The following is a 20925-nucleotide window of genomic DNA, read 5'->3' as shown; positions in this document are numbered from 1 at the left end:
CATCTTCTAGCCATGTAAGGAGTTATAGTAAAAAGGATATATTACATTTTATTCTCACTTATTAAAGGGTATTTAAAACAGTGATTCTCAAAAGTCAGTCCACAGATTACTAACCTGCTGTGATGAAGTTTTCACTGACTCATAGTGGAATGAGAAAAATAAAGACAACTTTGGAAGGTTTTCATAAAACTGACAATTCAATGTAAAGGTCTGTTCTTTATGATTATAACCTTCCTATATTTTTAGATATTAAAATGCCCTTTCTTTTCTGAAACAATGCTGATAATAGGTGTTTTTGTTTAATGTTACAGCTAAAACTAATAGCTGTAACATTGCATCAAACCAATAAAAAATTATTGGTTTTTGAAATCCAAAAGTCAGAAAATCACCATTTTAGAGGCTCTTGTTCCAATATGAGGGTTCCTGGATGTTGAACATCTTTTGTGTGTCATTGCTGAAGGTTCCTTAAATGTGTTTTACAATGTCTGATAGGTGATGAACTACAGCTGAAGACTTTCCCACATTCATTACAATCACAAGGCTTTTCTCCAGCATGAATCCTCTGATGTTTGGCAAAGGATGCATCATGCCTACAAGCTTTCCCACAATGACTGCATTCATACTCTAGTGCATACTCTCTGATGAATGAAAAGATCTATTCTTTGGCTAAAGGCTTTCCCACATTCCTTACATTTATGGTCTTTCCCCAGTATGAGTTCTCTGGTGTTGAGTCCGGTATGTGCTATGGCTGAAGGTTTTACTGCACACATTAAAAATATAGGGTTTCACACCAGTATGAATAATCTCATGTTGCCTGAGGTGTCTAATCTGGAAAAACACTTTTCTACAATCTTTGCATGTGGAAGGTTTCTCTCTCACATGAGTTCTCAGATGCTGGATCAGCCCAGTGCTCTGGATGAATGCTTTCTCACACACACCACATTCATAGGGCTTCTCCCCAGTATGGATTCTTCATGTTCAGTAAGAGATGACGGATGTCTGAAGGTTTTCCCACATTCCTTACATCCATAGGGCTTCTCACCATAAGGATTCTCTGACGTGCAATAAGGGATGAACTTTGGCTAAAGGTTTTTCCACATTCTTTACATCTGAAAGGTTTTTCTCCAGAATGAATTCTCATGTGTTCTGTAAGGTGAATGGGCCATTTGAAGATTTTTTCACAACTATTACATTCAAAGGTTTTCTTTCTTGTATAACTCCTTGAATGATTAATCAAATTGAAATTGTATCTACTTCTCTTCCAAGATATGTCATATTTATGGTCTCTTTCTCTTGGAGAACCTACAGGTCCTGGAATATCTTTTGAGCTCACATCAATACTTTTCTCAAATCTGTTAGATTCTTGGTCTATCTCCTGAGTGAGTGCTTTCCTGTGGCTCAAGGGCATTTGCCCCTCACTTCCTTGGTTTTCCTGGTGGCTCCCTAACTTATCACATTTGGAAACTCTTTTAAATGTGGAATACAAGGTGCTTCCTCTTGTGGACCTTTCCATCATCAGGCCATGGTATAATTCTTCCCACAAAATGTCAATTCTTTAGAGTTAGCTTTTTGGTTTCAGTTTTACCCTCCAAGTCTGAAAGAAATCCAAAAATATAAATGACCCATATTCTCTGTATTTTAAAAAATAAATGGCTACGGTGATAACAGGAAGGAATAACAATAACATATACCAGGTACAGGAAGCCTGGACTATCTTCGACTGTGATGCTGCCACCTAAAAAGCTAATATGAAAAGAAGTGAGGAAGTGACCAAAGGAAGCTGTTGAAAGTATGTGAGGCAACTTTAAGAAACTGGGAGAGCCCTGACCAGTGTAGCTCAGTTGGTTGGGCATTATCTTGCAGAGCTAAAGGTTGCCGGTTCAATTCCTGGTCTGGGCACATGCATAGATTGCAGGCCTGGTCTCCAGTTGGGGCGCGTGCAAGAGGCAACTGATTGATGTTTCTCTCATACATTGATGTTTCTCTCTCTTTCTCCCTTTCTTCCCCTCTTTAAAAATAAATAAATAAATAAATAAATAAATAAATCTAAAAAGAGAGAAATTGGGAGAGTTCATCCATATGAATTGGAAGAGGAAATGGAGTAAGAAGAAGGCATTGTTGTAAGGGCAAATATCAAGAGATAAGATTAAAGAAGACAGGACTCTAACACCATATCATCTCAAGCTCATATTCCTATGACAAAGTTTTCTTAATTGAAAATTGTAAGCATTTGTCTCATACTTTTTAACCATTAATTTAAAACATTAAATATATAGGAAAGTATTCATTAAAATTGGATAGTTTCCCTCAATCCTATCCCCATTCCCTCTAGCCTGTTAGGATTTTGGAATGCGTCTGTTCAACATTTCCCAACGATATGTGTATTCGAATGTTTGCATGTATGTATATATGGTCATAAACATACATTTGCACCAAAAAGGGATCATGGTTTACATATAGTTCTGTATCTGTTTTGTTCTGTTTTTTAACTCACCTTATCTATGGGCCCCCTTCCATGTCTGTGCATTTAGACTTATTTCATTTTTTTAACTGCATTGCATTCCATGTTACGGACATACCATAATTGACTTTTCCGTACTGAAAAATAATTAGGGTGTCTCCACCTTTTACCTTCTCGTTCCACACACACTTGCACACAACCCTGTCAGTGTTTCATGGAACGTACGGAGGAGGAGATGCTGGGTCGTGAGTGAGTGTGCTCTCAGGGAACGTGGGTGCCTTTCCCCACAAACACACTGGATTTTTATCAATCTTCCTAATTTTTGCCGATATAAGAGGGGGGAAATGATCTTCATATATGCCAAAGTGTTAACTAAAAATCTTAAAGGATAGAGAATATATATTCTCTCTACACATGATACACATTTTTGGATTGGTATTTTCTCTGATTTTTACTGTCTATTCCTATCCATCCATTCTGGACCCTGCCTCCCTAAAACACCAATATTTCTTGTTCACAGAAGAATCATATTCCCTAGGATTTCTAACCTCACTTTAATAACGGCACCTACAAAGTGCTCACTAATAGCTGAATAAATTTTGGAGTGAACTTAAAAAGCAAGAGGAGATGTTTAGATTATTTACTACAAGAAATAGCAAATCACTTAACTTTCTCTTTAGGATAGAAATAAGATAAATGTCATATTTCAAGTGGTCAAATCTGGCAGTGGTATTCAAAATGATTCAGAGACAGAAAATAACACATCAAATGCAACCAGAAATCATAGTAATTGGCTTGAGATATACTTGGTTTAGCATTGCCTCAAGAGAGATGGAGAGACGTGGAACTGACAGGCAATGTCAAAGAAGAAGCTAGGGGGAGCGAGGGGGAAACTGAGAGTATAAAGCATGATGCATTCTTGCTGATATCATGAGACAAAGGCCAGGAGGAGTCAGGATGAGAAACTTGTTTGGGAGTGAAGATGCCTTCTATTTTTGGACATACTGGGTTTGAAGTGACAATAGTGCATCTACAGAAAGGCGTCTTAAACACCAGACATACGTGGGAATAGAGTTCAAATGGATGTGTAAGACCAAGATGGAAATATGGAGAATATCGACATCAAAGGGATGGCTGAAACCAGCAGAGTGCATTTGTGGAAGCTTGAGAAGAAACGTAACTGCTGTGGAGAAGACAGAGACTCCACGGGGACGCTGGCTGTCCTCTGAAATCTGTTCTCCCCCCTTTTTTGACACATCACTACACTGTGTTTCCCAGTCTTCCTTGGATTTGTTGAGTGAAGTGACAAAGATCTCCCTGTTAAGTGAATGGCAGTGAAAGTGATCTGAACTACTATAGAGTGGCCCGTAAAAAAACTCCCAAATGAGCTTCTTCTACTGCTGGGTACATTTAGATAATGCGGAAGCTCTAGGGGACTGTGGAGCCACCATGTGGAAGAAATCTTGGCTCCAGATTCACCAGGTGGAAAAGAACTGTCCATTGAACTAAACAGTTCCCCCAGACCAGTATAGAAACAAGAAATTCCTTTCTATGTGAGCCAAATTTTAGAGTCCATTTGCTATAGTAGTTTAGCCTAGCCTAATGAAGATGGAAATGCTACATCTATATTAAAAAGGATATTGATGAGAAGCCCCGAAAAAGCAGTGAGAGGAGACAAAACTTACTAAGCTTGTCGGTAGAAGAAAGGAGGCCAAGAGTGGTGAGGTCTGTATAACCTAGGGCCGCGATATGGAATGATGCCGTTAGAATACAGACGGCGGAGTCCGAATGATTACAATTCGAATACTGACTCTACCAAGTAGCAGCTAAGAGACCCTGCACACATTTCTTACCTGTGAGCCTTCTTCTCCTTGTTGGTAAGGTGGGCACAGGACTCACAGAGGCCAGCTGGGCAAACATCGGTCATCATCACTGTTCTTAGAAGTTGAAGAAGACTGTTATAAGCCACTGGATTCTGCAAGAAGAAATTCTATGATGACTTCTGAGAGAGTCACAAATTATCTGAAATAAAAAGTTAAATGACACAAGTTAAAAAGAGAATCAGAATTGAAGCTATGCTCACAGAGTAAGATTCGGGAACAACTTTAAATGGAAGCGTGAGAGAGAGCGAAATCCACAATAAAATGACAGCAGAAGCCGCGAAGGGTGCTGTACCTACTGAGGAGTGACCCGTGGGTATCCGAATGTGCAGGCGGAAGAAACTACGATCGGGGTCTGGTTTGGAAAGCTGGAGAAAGCAAGAGAATCATGAAAGCAGGTCAGGAGAAACGGTGAAGGCGGGGAACCCTGCCAAGAAAGGTTTCTCTTCCTCTGACTCCAGAGAAAGTAACGAGAAGAGGCAAGTGCAGGAAAGAGGGGAAACAGTGGCGGTCAGGGTTCTTGTGGCTTCCACCCAGACGGCCTCAGCTTTTCCCCACAGCCTGAGAAGCCTCTGAGAAGAACTCCGGCAGATGTGACAAAGGCCCCATCGCCTTGCACCTGAACTTGGACCTCCTGAAAGATCTCTCTCAACCACCCATGGTTCTTCTCCTTTCACAACAGGTCTGGAAAGCTGATATCCCGCTCACGGAGAGGAAAAAAACTGTATGCATGGAGGTCAAAAATTCATCCCAAGGACTGAGAGAGAGTTCTTTGGTATTCAGCCTCCTGAAGGGCAGAACAGAAAGACCAGGACACACAGAACACAGCAGTCCTGACTCGGTATTCGGGAAGAACTAGAAACCTCTCACAGAGGCCATAAAGCCCAAACACAGCACTTAACTTACGGCCAAAGCTTTACTTCCAACAGGCAGGTTCTAGTGACAGGGGAGCCGATCCTCCCCCATGGAGACCAGGTTCCCATAGTTCTCCGGCCTCACCTCCCGGTACAGGTGCCGGTGAGCAGGGGCCAGTTGCCCGCACTCCTCCTGGGTGAAGTCCACAGGTGTGTCCTTGAAGGTTAACAGTCACTAGAACATCAAATATGTTCCTTTTCAGCCGGAGTTCAGGCAGTTGTTCTGACTTTGTCTAATGCTAAGATTCTAGTCAAGTTCTCCCGGACGCCCGCTTGTCTGGCCAATTCTCTGCTGGAGGTTAAAGAACAATGCTGAGAGCAGGTAAGTCGTCTTTTGCAGGTTACAATTTGGCAGCAGCCAAAATACTCATGAAATATGAAATACAGAGTATTGTGTTGTACTTGAGACTCAGGACAACAAAGATCAGGAATAGTTGAGAGAGGGGAGAGGCCAGAGGCGCCAGGGCCACGAGAGAAAAACAGGGGCCGCCGTTGAGCTGAAAGAACTGTGAAATGAGAACACATCGGCGTGGGCAAAATGCCCTTCGCTGGGCATTTCTGTTGACAAGAACATGTTGGAGAATAGCCTGATTTTGGTGGGGGCAGGAATTCCACCTAGTAAAGGAGAACCCTTGATGGAAGCAGATGCTCTTAAAGTACAGGCACCTGCTATTTATGATCTACACCAACTAAATAACCATTTGACAGTTATTTTTTTAAAAATATTCCCAAATGCAAAGAGAACCCGGAAGCCAGAAAACTGAGATAACAAATTCCTTCAGTATCGAGATTAGTTTAATGCTCTTACGTCATTGTACATTCTGGAATGCACGTCAGGACTACTAGGCTGACATTGAGGATGGTTACAGGTACAAGGCCAAACCCTGAGCCATGCGATTTGGGAAGCTAAGAGCACCCCACTTTAAAACACATCTGCTCTCTAATAATGTCTCCCTTTAAATTGGTTTTCTCTGATTACTCTGTAATTTTCTTGTACTACCTGTGCTTCCAGGGTTTGGCAGCCCGGCACATCGCCAGGGCCTTTGGTTTTCTGATGAGCTCATCTGTGAGACAGGGACACGGCTGAACTGCTCTTAGAAATGTCCCTTCCTTTGCTGCTCAGCTTATTTAGCTTGTGCCCTTCGTGACCTGCCAGCAGCTTCTCTACTCGTTTCTCTCTTCAGCTGCAATGCTGCTCCTGGATGTGACCAAAAAGCCTCTCTTAAAGGTCATTAATGAAGCGTATACATCTCCAAGAACATCAGAACCTGGTTCTGTTCATTTTTAAATGCTGCTTGAAATGTTTTACAATGTTTTTCTTTCCCACAGATGTCATCCCTGAGGTTTATGGGCAAAAATTACATTAAATACTTTTACACACACGCACGCACACCAGCACCATTTTTAAATGTGTTGGCTAATTGGTACGGGTTTGCTAGAAACAAGAGGGCCCCTGAGGAAGGTTACTGCTGGCGGCGGGGGCGGAAGGCGGGGGGACGGGGGACTACCTGTGAAATCAGCAGGCACAGCCTGGTTTCGAATAGGCTAAGAACATCCAAGCCAGAAAGACACATCAAAGAAAATCAAAGTCCAGGGCTCTTAAAATATGAAAAACAATTTCAAGAAAGTGAAAGGGAATCCCAACGCACCTGGGATTCTGCTGTCTGGGCCCCAGACATCCCCTCATCCTTCGAATGTTCTCCCTGGGTCTCATCAGCATCCTGAGGTAGCAGAGCTGGGGAGGGAAAAGAGCCATGAGGTTTGCATCTCCCCAACCCCCCCAAATTGAAACGCTGCCTGCAGACCTGCTGCACATGGCTCCCCTCTCAGTACAGTCACAAAGAGGGACATGCAGAAGGACTCGAGCGCAGACCGGAGCCTCATCAATGAGGAGGACCTGCAGTGCACTGTTGTGGGGATTACATTTCCCAACGTCGATGCTGGTCCGAAAGCACAGACGCCCCACAACCAACCCAAAAGCTGTTTCTCCAAATATTGGCTCCCTCTAAACACCATCCTTCATCTACTGGACACAGCACCCACATCATCCAACGTACCATTCTTTGAATACACTGGACAGCGCCCACCTCAGTACTTTCCCCCCAGTCCTGCTGGAGACATCCTTCTGGACCAGTTCACGTGGTTGTTTTCTTAGACACTCTGAATGAGAAAAAAAGTGTCCTCTCCCTGTGCTCCCCCAAGATTTCGTTTTTCTCTCTGCTCTTGGTATCTATCTCAGTCTGCCTATTACATTTAGTTTTATAATAATCTCCCTCAACTGAGCACTACTGTGAGCAGTAACTGCATCTGGTCCGTCTCCCTCCCCCCACTCCAGTGTTAAGCGTAACACCCTGCCAGGTTGCTAGAATTCAAGAAAGACTGACTGAATTTGAGGTATTAAAAATATGAATTAGGCCCCAGCTGGCAGGACTCAGTGGGCTGGGTGTCGTCCTGCAAACCAAATGGTCGCTGGTTTGGTTCCTGGTTGAGGCACATGCCTGGGTCACAAGTTTGGCCCCCCAGCATGCGTGTGGAAGGCAACCAGTCTGTGTTTCTCTGTCACATTGCTGTTGCTCCTCGCCCTCCCTTCCCCCTCTCTGAAAACTGAAATTAGAATTTAAAACACATGAACTAGGAATGACGGCACATGAATTATTGTCCCTGTATTTTTTCCCAACTTTTTATCATAAATATTGAACACCCGTTTATCCACCACCTACACCCAACGATTGGTAACATTTACCATATTGGCTTCGTCTGTCTTTTTTCTGGACCATTTCCAAGTTACAGGCACGGTGATACTTCATCCCCAAATACTTCCCATAAGAATCTTCTCCTGCATCACCACAGTACCATTTATCACACCTGACAGAGCTAACAGTAAGTTCATAGTATCATCTAAACATTCAGCCCACACTCAGATTTCCTCAGCTGTCCTCAAACTCTTTTTTATTCTGAAATTTTTCCAAGCCAGGAGCTGGTCAAGCTTCACACACTCTAAGTGGTTATTTCCAGTGTCTCTTACTCTAAAATAGTGTGTCCTCCTTTTCCTTGACATTAGCTTTTTTAGAGACCAGAACAGTCTGACTGTATCCTTATTCCTCCATCCCCTGTATTTCTTTAATCCAGAAGCCTTTAAGCTTAATTTAGGATCAGGTTAAACATTTTTGACGGGACTACCTCATGGGTGTGCCATGTGCTTTATATCGCATTGGCCAGAGGGCACAAAATGCCAGGTCACTTCATCCCTGGGACACTTGGTTAAGATTTGATTACCAGACCTTGGAAAAGTATGTACTTTCCTTGGCATTTAGCAAGTAATTTGTGGGGGTGGTTACTTTGACACCATGTAAATATCCCGTTCCCCATCAACCTTGCAATTATTTCACTTACAGTAAAATACTCTATTATTCCATCTACATTTATTACTGGCAGGTTTTTACTGAAAAGAGCTTTCTCTCAACAACTAGAAATGATCTAAAAAGCAAGGTAAATGTAGCCTTCATTCCATAAGAATCCATTTGCAAAGTAAGCATTCAGTGTATCAATCACCACCACTGTTGGCAAATGAGTTTTTCCCCTTCTTCCTCTGTTTTAAATGTCATCATGAGCTTGTGGGACTTCATTTACTCAAGGTGTTACAATCGATTCAGATACTTAAACTGTCCCACATTTGTCCAGTGGAAGCTCCTTGAACCTGGCTCTCCCATCCATCTGAGGACTCCCTGTCCATTAGTCCTTGAGCCCTCCCTTGCTTTCTAGCACGGGATCCTCCAGGCTTACTTCATGCTCTCCCTGTGGCCACCTCCGTCTGATCTACCTACGAACTACCCGGCCATGTCTCTCGTTTGATTCACATTTCCTCACTGAAATAAGGAAAATCACGCAAGTCCACCCTGCCCCAATTACCTATGGAGAAGATAAAAAGAAGTAACATACAACCATGAGGCTGAACTCTTGGCTTCAGGCTGAAGTGACCACCAGTACGCAGGAAAATCCCAGGCCAGGAGCCCTAATGGAGAACTCCAGAGACCTCTTATTCCACTGTCACTCCAAGAGATGCCTCTGCTCAGGTGTCTACCTTCTTCCTCACACTAGAGGATGTTGCTTGGCCTCCCTCCCATCCATCAGTCCACTCTCACCTTCTCCTTCACATGTCTTAGTCACGTCCTCCCACAGGGGCGCCCCTCCTTGGCCTTCCTTGCATGGTGCAGCTTCACCCAGGGGGCAGGGTGGGCAGGGTGATCAGGAGCTGCTGCAGCATGGTGGCTTCCGCATTCCCTTCTGGGGGATTCTCCTGCCTCGGCCCACAAGACAGAAAGTCCCGATTGGGCTTGTCCACTTTTGATGCGGACACTGCCGGAAACGCTAAAAGAAGGCTGCACAGTTGGATGTGTGTCCTCCCTCCTAGGAACCCAGGAAACACAGGGCACCAAAATCCAGACTGTGGACCTTTTAACGTCAAGGCTTTCCAGGAACACCTCCCATCTTGAGCTCCATCTGCCTCCTCAGCAGGCAGCTGGAGGCTCCTGGTATCTATCCTAAGCTGTCACTTCTAGACTCCCCTGGTGATGCTGGACAGAAAACGTTTGAGTCACCAAAAGGATCTGAAAGGCTCGGTCACATGGTCAGAGTTCTAGAACTTGCAGGAATCACTGGAAAATTTTTACAAAGATACACAGAGGTCATGGATAGACGCAGTCCACATGGTCCAAAGCACTGCGCTGATGTCACGAAGCATTAAAAAAAAAAAAAATGAAGAACTTGTAAGTATGACCCATGGACATGAACTATATGGGGGGAATGTGGGAGGGAGGGGGTGGGCAGGATGGAGTGGAGTGAGGGGGGGGAATGGGACAACTGTAATAGCATAATCAATAAATATATTTTTAAAAAATGAGTAAAATCCAATTGTTATAAGAAGTACTGTGTTAAGTATTCTGAGATTTGGAATCAAAAAGGACCTGGGTTGGAATCCCCAGCTCCTCCACTTGTCGGCTGTGGCAAATCACGACCGCCTGTAACCCCGTGTCCTCCCCGCTAAATGGAGAGGACAAACCTCCCTCCGGGGCTGGGGCGGCCCTGCCCTGCGCGCTCAGGCTTGGTCCGAGCCCAGCTCCCGGCGCCCCCGAGTGACCGCGTGGGGGCGACACCGGCGCGTCTCCGCTCGTCCGCTCCCCGGACCCCGATGGTCCCCCGCTCACCCCTCCGCTCACGGTCCCGGACCCCAAGCCCTTGCCCTCCCGTGGATGGAGCCCGGGCCACGTGAAGACGCTCCCACGCAGCGCGTCCCTGGCCGGCGCGCCTGCGCAGCCGCGGCCTCTCTCTGTGCGCGGGTCCCGGCGGCCTCCCTCCATAGTCCAGCCCCACACCGTCTGCGGCGTCCCGCGCGTCCCCACCCCCGGTGAAGCAGGAGCCCGAGAGTGCGTTCTTGTCCGCCCTCACCCAGAGCCTACTGAATAGACCAGCTCTTCTGCGCCGAGAACATGTTTCCGTGGGGAGATTTGAAACCCTTGGCAGAAGGGAAACATCTGTATCACTTGTTGTTGTTGTTGAAATAACGTTGGTATTAAAAGAATCCATACCCATACCACTGTTCCTTAACAAGAGGTGTGCAGAAAAGACTGAAAATGGAATGGAATCCAGTGTTTTATTAAGAGAATACCACGATCAGGTAGGTTTTTGTTCTGGTGTTCAGTAACTTATGTTCATCACTTTCCTTATATTTCTGGGATTCCAGAAAATGCACAAAGGCAAAATAATTATCTATAATCTCACCAAGCAGAGATAATCATTGCTAGCATTTAGTGCACGCGCGTACCTACACGCACTCACACACAGCAGTTTTTAAGTGCATTTTTATGGGATTTTTTTGCAAAAATGATCGTACTGTAATTGATGCATTTTTGTCTTCTCAACAAAATAGTAGTATATCATTCCACGTACATACTTCACGTCAGCAGTTACAAAAATAACAATTCAGAAAACAGCATAAAACTATGTAGTTGCTAGCTGTTATGGGCCAAATGTTTGTGTCTCTTCATCTCCCCCAAATTCGTATGTTGAGACCCCAACCCCAGTGTAGCTGTATTTGGGAAAAGGAAGTAATTAAATGAGATTATGAAGGTGGGACCCTAATGCTATAGGACCAGCGTTCTTATGAGCAGACACACCAGAGGGCTCACTCTCTCTGAAGGTGCAAGCCCTGAGGAAAGGTCTTGGTGAGGATTCAGGAAGAAGGCACTATCTACAGCACAAACCAGGAAGAGAGCCCTCCCTCCAAACTGCCCTGCTAGACCTGGATCGGGACTTCTAGCTCTCGGAACTGTGAGAAAATAAATTGCTATTGCTTACGCCACCCAGTCGGACGTTTTGTTATAGCAGCCCAAGAAGACTAATCCACTAGCATATAGTATGTACACAATGAGGCTTTGTTCTAAGTGCAGTCCATATTTTAACTGATTGAGCCCTCGTAACAACCAACCCCTTGAGGTACTATTATTACTCCCAGTTTGCAGATAAGAAAACTGGGGTTTGAAGAAGTTAAGTAAATTGCCCTGCATCACCCAACTTGCAAGTGGTAAATCCAGGCAGGCTATGCACCGATCCATTACTCAAAACTACAGCATAAAATAGAGTAAAATGTCTCTGTGTGTGTATATATATATGTACATACATATATACACACACACATTATATATATATATATACACACACACACATATGTATATATACGTGGTAGAGTCTAGGTAGTGGTATATGGATGCTCAACATAAAATTCAACTTTTCTGTATGTTTAAATATTTTTGTAATATTAAAAAATAAAGCTAAGAATAAACAAGAATCATGTGGGACATTATAAACAAGTTACTGATTTAATAGACTAGTGACATACACCATATTCATGGATCAAAATAGAACATTCTAAATATGTTACTTTCCTCCACTTTATTACTCCCCAATCAGAATCTCTTTTTACCAAGCTTTTCTTTTCACTAAGTTACATGATTCTAAAGTGTTCCAGAATGGCCCAGTAAAAATTTTCAACAATAATGAAGCCAACCAATAAGATATTATCTTGTATTATAGAGGCAAAAATAAAAATAAAAAATGGCCAAAATATACACATAAACTAGTGAAATGAAATTGGAAACCCAGAGACAGACTTGAGAATTTAAATTTAATATATTATAAAAGTGACATTTCAAAGTAGTGGGGTACTGTGGGATTATTCAGTAAGGGACATCAGGACAACTAGATGACTACTTGAGACCTGCGTAGACACCCGACCAAAAAAGTGGCACAGATGACAAGTGAAGATATGAGAAGATGTGCGACATTATGTATCAGGGAATTGGAAATTAAGACAATGAAATACCACTATGTGCCTATCGGGATGGCCAGAATCCACAACACCGACAACACCAAATGCTAGCAAGGATGGGTGGCAATGGGAACTCTCCTCCATTGCTCGTGGAATGGAAAATGGTGCAGGCACTTTGGCGAACAGTTTGGCAATTTCTTGCAAAACTAAACATACTCAGCATATAATCCAGTAGTCACACTCCTTGGTACTTACCCAAATGAATTGGAAATTGATGTCCACACAAAAACCTGCACAAAAATGTTCACAGTAACTTTATTTATAATTGCCAGAACTTGGAAACGACAAAAATGTCCTTCGGTCAGTGAGTAGGTAAATAAATAAACTGTGGCCCAACCAGACAATGGAATACCATTCAGCTGTAGAAAGAAATGAGCTATCAAGCCATGAAAAGACTTGGAGGAAACTTAATGAATATTATTAAGGGAAATAGCCAATTTGAAAAGGCTACCTACAGTATGGTTTCAACTATATGACATTTTTTTAAAAGCACAACTGTGGAGACAGTAAAAATTTAAAAAAAGATAGAAAAAACCTGTGGCTGCCAGGAGTTAGGAGGCAGAGATAAATAGGCAGACCACACAGGACTTTTAGGACAGTGAAGCTATTTTGTATGATACCATGATGTCACCATCCATTTGTCAAAACCCATAAAATGTACATCAAGAGTGAACCGTAATGTAAATTAGGGATTCGCGGCGATAATGATGTGTCAACGTAGGCTCATCAGCTGCGGCAAAGGCACCATTCTGGTGCACAGTCAGAAGGGGAGGAGGACGGGGTGCAGGGGCAGGGGGTATATTTTGTGGCTAACCTAACACTGCTCTAAAATATAGTAATTTTTTAAAACGTCTTTGCCACAAGACTTTCCAGAGCCATCACTATTGGATAGTATATTCCAGATGTACAAGAGGCATAGAACATGAAGTCTTCCCAAACCTACTTCAGCGTTGTCGTGGAACACCTCCGAACATCTTACGTACCACGTCCTCCTCTGTCCTGCCTGCCATGGCCTTTGTTCAGCTCTTCGCCTTCCTCTGGTCCCCTAGGTCTGGTCTTGCTTCTTCAGATACATTGTTCTCAATGTCTGCCTAAAACTCACATGTCACTCCGCAGCCTCCAACACTTCAAGCTGAACTTCCCAGGGTACAGGAACCCCTGCGGTCCGGCCCAGCCCCACCTCAGTCTTTCCTCTCACCACTCCCTGACTCACGTTCCTTAGAAACATCAAACTGCTGTGCTTCCCCGAATGTTCTGCGCCCTTGGAGGGCTCTCTGTCTCTTCACATGGCACTGTCTGTCTGGAGCACTCTTCTGCCCACCCCAGCCCACCCACGGCTAACTACCCCCTATCCTGTAAGTCTGCTGCCCCATGAGACTGTGAGCTTCTTAAGAGTAGGGACTACGTCAAATCCAGTTTTTCTTATCTCTTCTCTCCACATTCTAAAAGCCGATGGGCCCCAAGGCTCCGTCCTCTTCTCATTGGGCTTTCTCGGGTGACAGCACCCAGTCTCAGGGCTTTCCATGCCATCGGTACCCTAGTAGCTCCCAAACCCCTACCTCTAGCCAAGCAATTTCCAGGGCAGACATCTACCCTTGTTCTGCTCTCTTTCCAGATCCCACACAACTGGCTGCTTACTCAGGCCTTACACCTCCTCCTGACTTCTCCACATAATGGCCACATGCCCACTTTCCTCCCTTAACCTGCCTTACCTTGTGTTATAACTGTTTGAAATAATTTATTTACTTGTTTATTGTCAACCTCTTTTACCACGAGCATGAGAGATTGGGGAGTTTTGACTCATCGCTTTATTCCAGAGCCTAAGAAGACAGTGTTTAGCACGTGGCAAATACTTACTAAACGTTTGCTGAGTGAATTCATGCCCGACACAGGTCTGGCACACAGTCCTCGCTAACGTGTCAGTGCTAGGCGCCCAACACTGCGCTGCACACACCACAGGAACTGCGTCATTTTACCCTAAGTGTTGCCGTCAGCCCCGTCTCACACTGAGACACGGAATTCAGCCGTCGGCCCAGGTCACAGAGTAAGAAGGGATGTGAACACTGGCAGCCTGAGTCAGAGTTTGCTCTCCTAGCCGCTGTGCTCTCCTCTCACGTCTGGAAGTATTTGAAAGGTGTATTCAAAGGAAGGAAGGAAGGACGGCAGGTGAGGGCAGGGGCTGGTGCTTCTAGTTCTGATGTTCTGTGACGCCAGCAGGTGCAGATGTCCACACTTCCAAGCTCACATCTCTAGACACCACTGGATAAAGGTCCCCTTTCTGGCTGCCTAAGCCCGGGCCTGGCCCTTGGGTTTGCCCATATAGAAATTTTTTTAACTACAGGGAACCGCCCCAAAAAGCAGAAAATGTGGGTGAACTCACCCTCCTCCAAGAGCGACACACAGTAACAGCAAGCAGTCCTTCCCTGCAATATTTATTAAGGAATTTATACATACACAGGAGAAAGGCAACCAGGAACTGTGGTGCCCACAGATGAAATCTTTTAAGCAAAATTTTCTTGCTTTAATTTTCAAGTAGGGTGAAGAGTGACTGAGAGGAAAGCTGTCCAGGCTCTCTGCCTCACACACCTGGAGCAGGTGGGGAAACAGAGCAGTCAGGGATACACAGGTACGAAAGAGTGATTGGCAGTTGGGAGAGAGGAAAGGAGGAAGAGAGATATCAGTGAGATTGCATTTTTTTTTTAAACTATAAGAAAAACTGGCAACAGTTTCAGGCTGTTGATAAATTATTTCCTCTCTGTTGTAAACCTAAACCTGAAAAAACAAAAACAAAAATACCCAGAGCAGATGGGGAGAGAGTGGGAAGCGGAATCCACGCACACACACACATACACACACGCGGTACACACGTGAAGCTCTGCATCCCCGCTGGTGGGGCGGGGCCTCCAGCCGAGGAGCCGGATCCTACCGCAGGCAAGCTGGAGGCAGGGAAAGGGCCGTGTGTCTGTGGGACCTTCACAGTCTTTGGTGCTAATGAAGGCTGACTGAAGCAGCGAGTCCCGACGCCTCAGATCCGGAAAGCAATTCCGGGCCCAGGAGACGAATATTTTTGCTCATCCTCACAGACGGGGGCTCGTCTCTCCCCAGGGCTGGGGCCAACCTGATCTAAGACCCAAGAAGTATTTAACTTGATTTCAGTACATTCTTAATTCCCATAAATCATGGGAGCATGAGGCTTCCCGCTTTAACCAATAATTTAAACATGTAGAAATAGTTTATTAACACACATGGAAGTAGCTCTAACCCACCCCCCCTTTGCCTAAAACAATACCTACAGGCCCCTCTGACAGTACGAAAGGAGGGTTAACCTTGCGGGAAAGGTACTCAAAGGTGTGCACATTTCTTCCGCAGTCTTAAGTGCCTTCTGCCAACAACTCCTAAGGTGCTGGTGCGGGAGAGTACTGGGTTGCTGGGGAGGAGGTCAGGGTAGCTCGGGGACATGTACAACATAAAGCAACAGAGAGGTCTGTGTGTTTGGGAAGTGGCTGGGCTGGGCAGAATGCCAAATCCCAAATGACAGACTGAGCAACTTCTAAACCAAACAGAGAGAGGTAGGAAACGGGGATGGGCTGAAAGAGTTGGGGAGAGAGGAGCAAGGGGGAGAGAGGGCGGAGGAGGGCGGCAGCCACACAGATGTTGTTTTTATTTCCACATCTGAGGGCTGAGAGTCTGATTTGCTGCCTGTCCATTTCCGCCGCTCATCGACTGTCCATAGCTCAGCATGCCATTGGCTCCACAGAAGTTCATCCCTGCCATCTGCTGGGTCATCTGAAAGGGAGAGAGGAGACTTTCAGACCAGGATGTGGGCATGCAGCCAATTAGTGCAAAAGGCAGGGTAGGAGTCCTTCCGTCTGCGGGGATGGGGAGGAGGAGACAAAGGGGAACTCTGTGGTGGCACATAACTGCCCTGAAACGCAAGAGATCATTTCAAAGACACCAGAGCTCGTAAATGAAGGACTCCTCAGAAAAGACATGTTGACATAGACTAAAGCTCAGGGAGGGAAGGACGGAGTCCTGGAGCTAGTCCTCAGAAAATGCAGCACGGGAAGTTGCTCTCTTTTTCCTTTCCAGGCTCTCATCCTCAACAGAAGGAGCCCATCGTTAGTTTAAGCCAACCCTGAGAGTAGGGAGAACCCGCATGCCCGCGCTCCCCTCCCGCTCCAGCAGAGCTGTTCCTGTCGGTGACAGTGCTTGTGCCACTCCAGAGAAAAAGAAAATGGACTGTTCGGAATGAACAAAGGCAGGCCAAAAAAAAAAAAAAAAAAGACCAATGTGTCTTCAGTGTATGAGAAGGGAAATTGGGAGACTGGAGCCCCTGGAAAAAGGCCTGGGTGGGGTCAGGGCCTCTCTATGGGTTGCTTTGAAAGACTAGCCTCTGGCAATGAACAGAAGAAACAATTTATCAAAGCAAAATGCCTTAAATTTCCTAAGCCTAGTACATTTTCTCCAGAAGTTTTTTCTTTAGGAGGTCTATTTTTCCTCCACCAACTTTTCATTTCGAGCTTACAGAAAACTTGAAAGAAATAGTGCAATGAACCCATTAAGAAATCCCTTTCTCAAATTCACCAATTATTAGCACTTTGCCATCGTCTCTGACCTATCAGCATAAACTTTAAAGAATGTTGATGGGCACTGAAAATTGCGGACACGGGATATTTCGTCCCTGAAGTCAGGATGCACTTCCTGAGAAATAACACCTTCCTAGAACCACAACACAGTTAACATGCTCAAGAAATGTAAGATTAATACAATATTCTAATATACATTTCACCTTCCTATCTCTTTGGTCTACTTTAATCCAGAACACTTCCCAGACCTCATTTTTCTTTTTTTTCCTGACAATGTTGTAAGAATCCAGCCACTTACTTAACAGAGAATCCTTCAATTTGGATTTTATGTCATGTTTTCTTATGATTGGATCCATTTTTGGCAAGAATTCTATGTCGGTGATACTGTGTGCTTCTTGAGTCTTTGCACAAGACACCAGAAAGCAGGAGATACTAAGTTGTCCCATCGCTGGTAACTTTACGCTTGATCATTCGGCTAAGGTAGTAGCTATCACTGTCTTTTTCCATTGAATTAACACATAATCTGAAGCATATTTCTTTGAGAATATGTGAATACCCCATTTCTCTATAATTGTTAGTGGTCAATCTCCAGTAAAGGCTTTCCCTCCCTCCACCCCACACCCGTTTAAAAATATGTATTACTAGGGATGCACGGATTTTTTCCTGCAGTGTGTTACCCTCACTTAGTGCCGTTCTTAGTTCAAGAGCACCCTCTTCTGTTGGCATAGTGAACTGAGTGTTTTGCAGAGAGGAGGACGGTGTGTTTCCGATTTTGTGACCCTCTTTTCCACTCCCTGTCACCACCAGGCCTCCAGAGAGCATGTCCTCCTCCTCAGTCAGCCCATCTCCCGAGAAGCAGTGCTTCCTGAGGCCCCCGTCTATAATCCTGTATGTTTCAGTCCCTTACGTTTGATTCTCCAAGTAACCGGAGTCCTTACCTACCAGGTCTCAGACCTCTTCCCAACATGTCTCCAATCAGGGCAGGTCTCTCTCTTACTAGGGGATGATTTTATCTACCTTCTGTCACCTCTGGTCTCCTGTTCCCTCTCCTCTTTTCTTTTTCTTTTTTTAAATTTTATTTATTTATTTTTAGAGAAAGGGAGGGAGAGAGGGAGAGAAGTATCAATGTGTGGTTGCCTCTCACGCTACCCACCTGGGGAACTGGCCCACAACCCAGGCATGTGCCCTCACTGGGAATCGAACTGGTGACCATTTGGTTTTGCAGGCCAGCGCTCAATCCACTGAGCCACACCAGCCAGGGCTCTTTTTGTTTGTTTGTTTGTTTGTTTGTTTGTTTGTAGAGAGATAAAGAAAGACGGGAGAGAGAGAGATCAGTTTATTGTTCCACTTATTTATGCATTCATTGGTTTATTCTTGAATGTGCCCTGACCAAGGATGAAACCCGCAACTTCGGGATGACTCTCTAACCAACTGAGCTACCTGGCCAGGGTCCCTCTCTTCTTTTCACAGCCTTCTCCATGATGCTGGCTCTGCTGGATTTAGGTGTTTATATGCCAAATGCCATGTAATTTGAGGTCTGTAGTATTCTACAAGACGTGGTAGCCATGGTTCTGGGAGGTTTTATTTGTTCCCCTTGTTTATCTGTATGTTATTTTTGTTTTCATTTTGATGAATGCATAGAGAGATTTGGATTTAGGCAGTTACCCTTATTCTACATGAACCCAGAACTCCGCAGAAAGTCTGACTTGGAAGGAAAAATAGCAAACCTAAGCCTAAGAATGTCTCTTGTGTTATCTCATCTACTGGAAGGATACAAACTATAAGGGAGAGACCCAAAGCAAGATGGCCCTGAGGAAGTCTGAAAACTCTTGTCCCAAATGAAAAGGGTAGCTTACCTGAGTAAGGTTCCATTGCAGCTGCTGGGCTGGCTGAACTCCATACACAGTCTGGGGCATAGCTGCCACGCCTGCCATGTAGCCAGCCTGCTGGGCGGTCATCATCCCGTTTGGCACACCCATCACCGATGCCTGCATACCACCCATATAGCCTGCAGGCATGGCCATGGGGGCAACCATCCCGGAGGCTCCTGGCTGAGCTACCATGCCTACTGGTGGGGGCATCATGCTCCCCATTATGCTGTTAGGGGCTGCGACCCCAGGGAAGCTGGGGTAGGCTGTGGGATACGCCATCTGAGCAGGAGCCATGAACATTGCTGCCAAGAAAACACACACACGGGTCTGTTAAGAAACCACGCAAAGTCAGTCCAAAGTGTCACTAGCTACTCCTTTCCCTCTAGTTTCTCGGGACTACTCGACTCAGAATGCTCTTTCACACAGCAAAACAGTGAGTCAGGCAGAAGCCCTGCAGGGCTTGCGATGGCTCACCACCAGTGGGTTTCTGACCTCGCCACCTCCCCTTTAAGGTCGAGATCTAGACCTTGAATCAGATGTCACAAAGGTGTGACACTAGACCCCACAGAAGAATCTGCTGATACTTTGTGGCTTCACAAGAAATGGCATTCATGTGCAGGCTTGCTTGGAGTACAATGCCACAGTCCCCACAGCAGCTGCCCCATCACAACGAATAACTCCTGCATTTAGTCCCCGGGTCTCTGTCCGGCACGCTGTCACGACCCCCACGGGACCTACCTTGGGTAGGCATCTGTGGTGTCTGGGACCCGTACAGCGAGAGGATGGAGTCTTTAGAGAGCTGTTTCTTGCTTGTTTCTTCTGATTTGCTCCCTGGCTCTGGAAACAGGTTCAGATTTTCAGGAACAGAGCCGGCGCTCCCTGCAGTTGGCATGGAACCTACAACCTTGGGGCACAGAGGGCAGGGGAGAATTGGATGGTCCCCAGGGGGGTCTCCGTAAGGACCTCCCTCATCTCTCTGCTGCTTCATAGCTGAAGTTAATAGCCTCCTGACATTTTTACCATACGAATATCTGAAAACACCTGATAGTTAAGCTCTGGAACAATACTTTGTTCTTTGGCAAAACCATGAGATTTGCTTAAAAAAAAAAAAAGAATTAAAATAAATTTAAAAAATAAAAGCTATCTACAAATGATGCAGCCAGAAATAACTGAGTTTAGATACCAGAGTAGCCATTTATTTGTTGTATATCAAGAGGCTAGTCAATAAATTTTCTGAACTAATGTTTCCTCATCTATAAAATATCCATTTTGGCCCTGGCTGGTGTGGCTCAGTGGATTGAATGCAGGCCTACAAAGTAAAGGGTCGTGGGTTCGATTCCCAGTCAGGACACATGCCTGGGTTGCAGGCCAGGTCCCCAGTAGGGGGTGTGCAAGAGGCAACCACACATTGATGTTTCTTATTCTCTCTTTCTCCTTTCCTTCCTCTCTCTCTAAAAATAAAATAAAATCTTTTAAAAAATATCCATTTTGCAGGGTTGTGGTGAATATTTTAAATCATAAATGAAATATACAAAAGAATATACAAAAACACCTGCACTGTGTATGGTACATAGCTAATATTCCACAAGTCGTAGCCATCAAATGGTTCGAGTTTCACACCTACAAATTCTCTGGCAATAACTCAGGCTGAGGAGTTGACCTAAAATATCAGTTTTTACAATCTGACACCCCTCAAACAGAAGCCCATTCAAAGGGCCGGCACTTTTTGGGCAGGAGAGAATGGAGTGAATAGTAATCTTAGGCTGTAACAGAGACAACATAGTGTTAAGGAAAGAATCAAGAACCAAGAAAACCAAAGTTCCGTTCAC

General features: G+C 44.9%; 2 protein-coding genes across 2 annotated transcripts in view; both read right to left on the bottom strand.

Moving 5' to 3' along the window:
* Nucleotides 1-448: 448 nt before the first annotated feature.
* ZFP69B (ZFP69 zinc finger protein B) lies at nucleotides 449-9519 on the bottom strand. Its single transcript, XM_071220785.1, is given in 12 exon segments — nucleotides 449-626; nucleotides 628-696; nucleotides 698-974; nucleotides 977-1048; nucleotides 1051-1552; nucleotides 1554-1594; nucleotides 4961-5046; nucleotides 5306-5430; nucleotides 6905-6990; nucleotides 9398-9439; nucleotides 9442-9486; nucleotides 9489-9519. Coding segments are annotated over 12 exon segments (1554 nt in total).
* Nucleotides 9520-15054: 5535 nt separating this feature from the next.
* Nucleotides 15055-20925, bottom strand: part of SMAP2 (small ArfGAP2) — a 43144-nt gene continuing 37273 nt past the window's right edge. Inside the window, exons 8-10 of the mRNA XM_024554633.4 lie at nucleotides 19835-20000; nucleotides 19082-19398; nucleotides 15055-16425 (exon numbers count right to left, since the gene is read on the bottom strand). Coding sequence (XP_024410401.1) covers nucleotides 16300-16425; nucleotides 19082-19398; nucleotides 19835-20000 — 609 coding nt within the window. The 3' untranslated portion in view covers nucleotides 15055-16299. The remainder of the gene's footprint in view (nucleotides 16426-19081; nucleotides 19399-19834; nucleotides 20001-20925) is intronic.

The sequence above is a fragment of the Desmodus rotundus genome, chromosome 3 (genome assembly GCF_022682495.2).
Source record: "Desmodus rotundus isolate HL8 chromosome 3, HLdesRot8A.1, whole genome shotgun sequence".
NCBI lineage: Eukaryota > Metazoa > Chordata > Mammalia > Chiroptera > Phyllostomidae > Desmodus > Desmodus rotundus.
The sequence above is the reverse complement of the archived record's forward strand: the minus strand, read 5'-3'. Positions and strand labels throughout refer to the sequence as shown.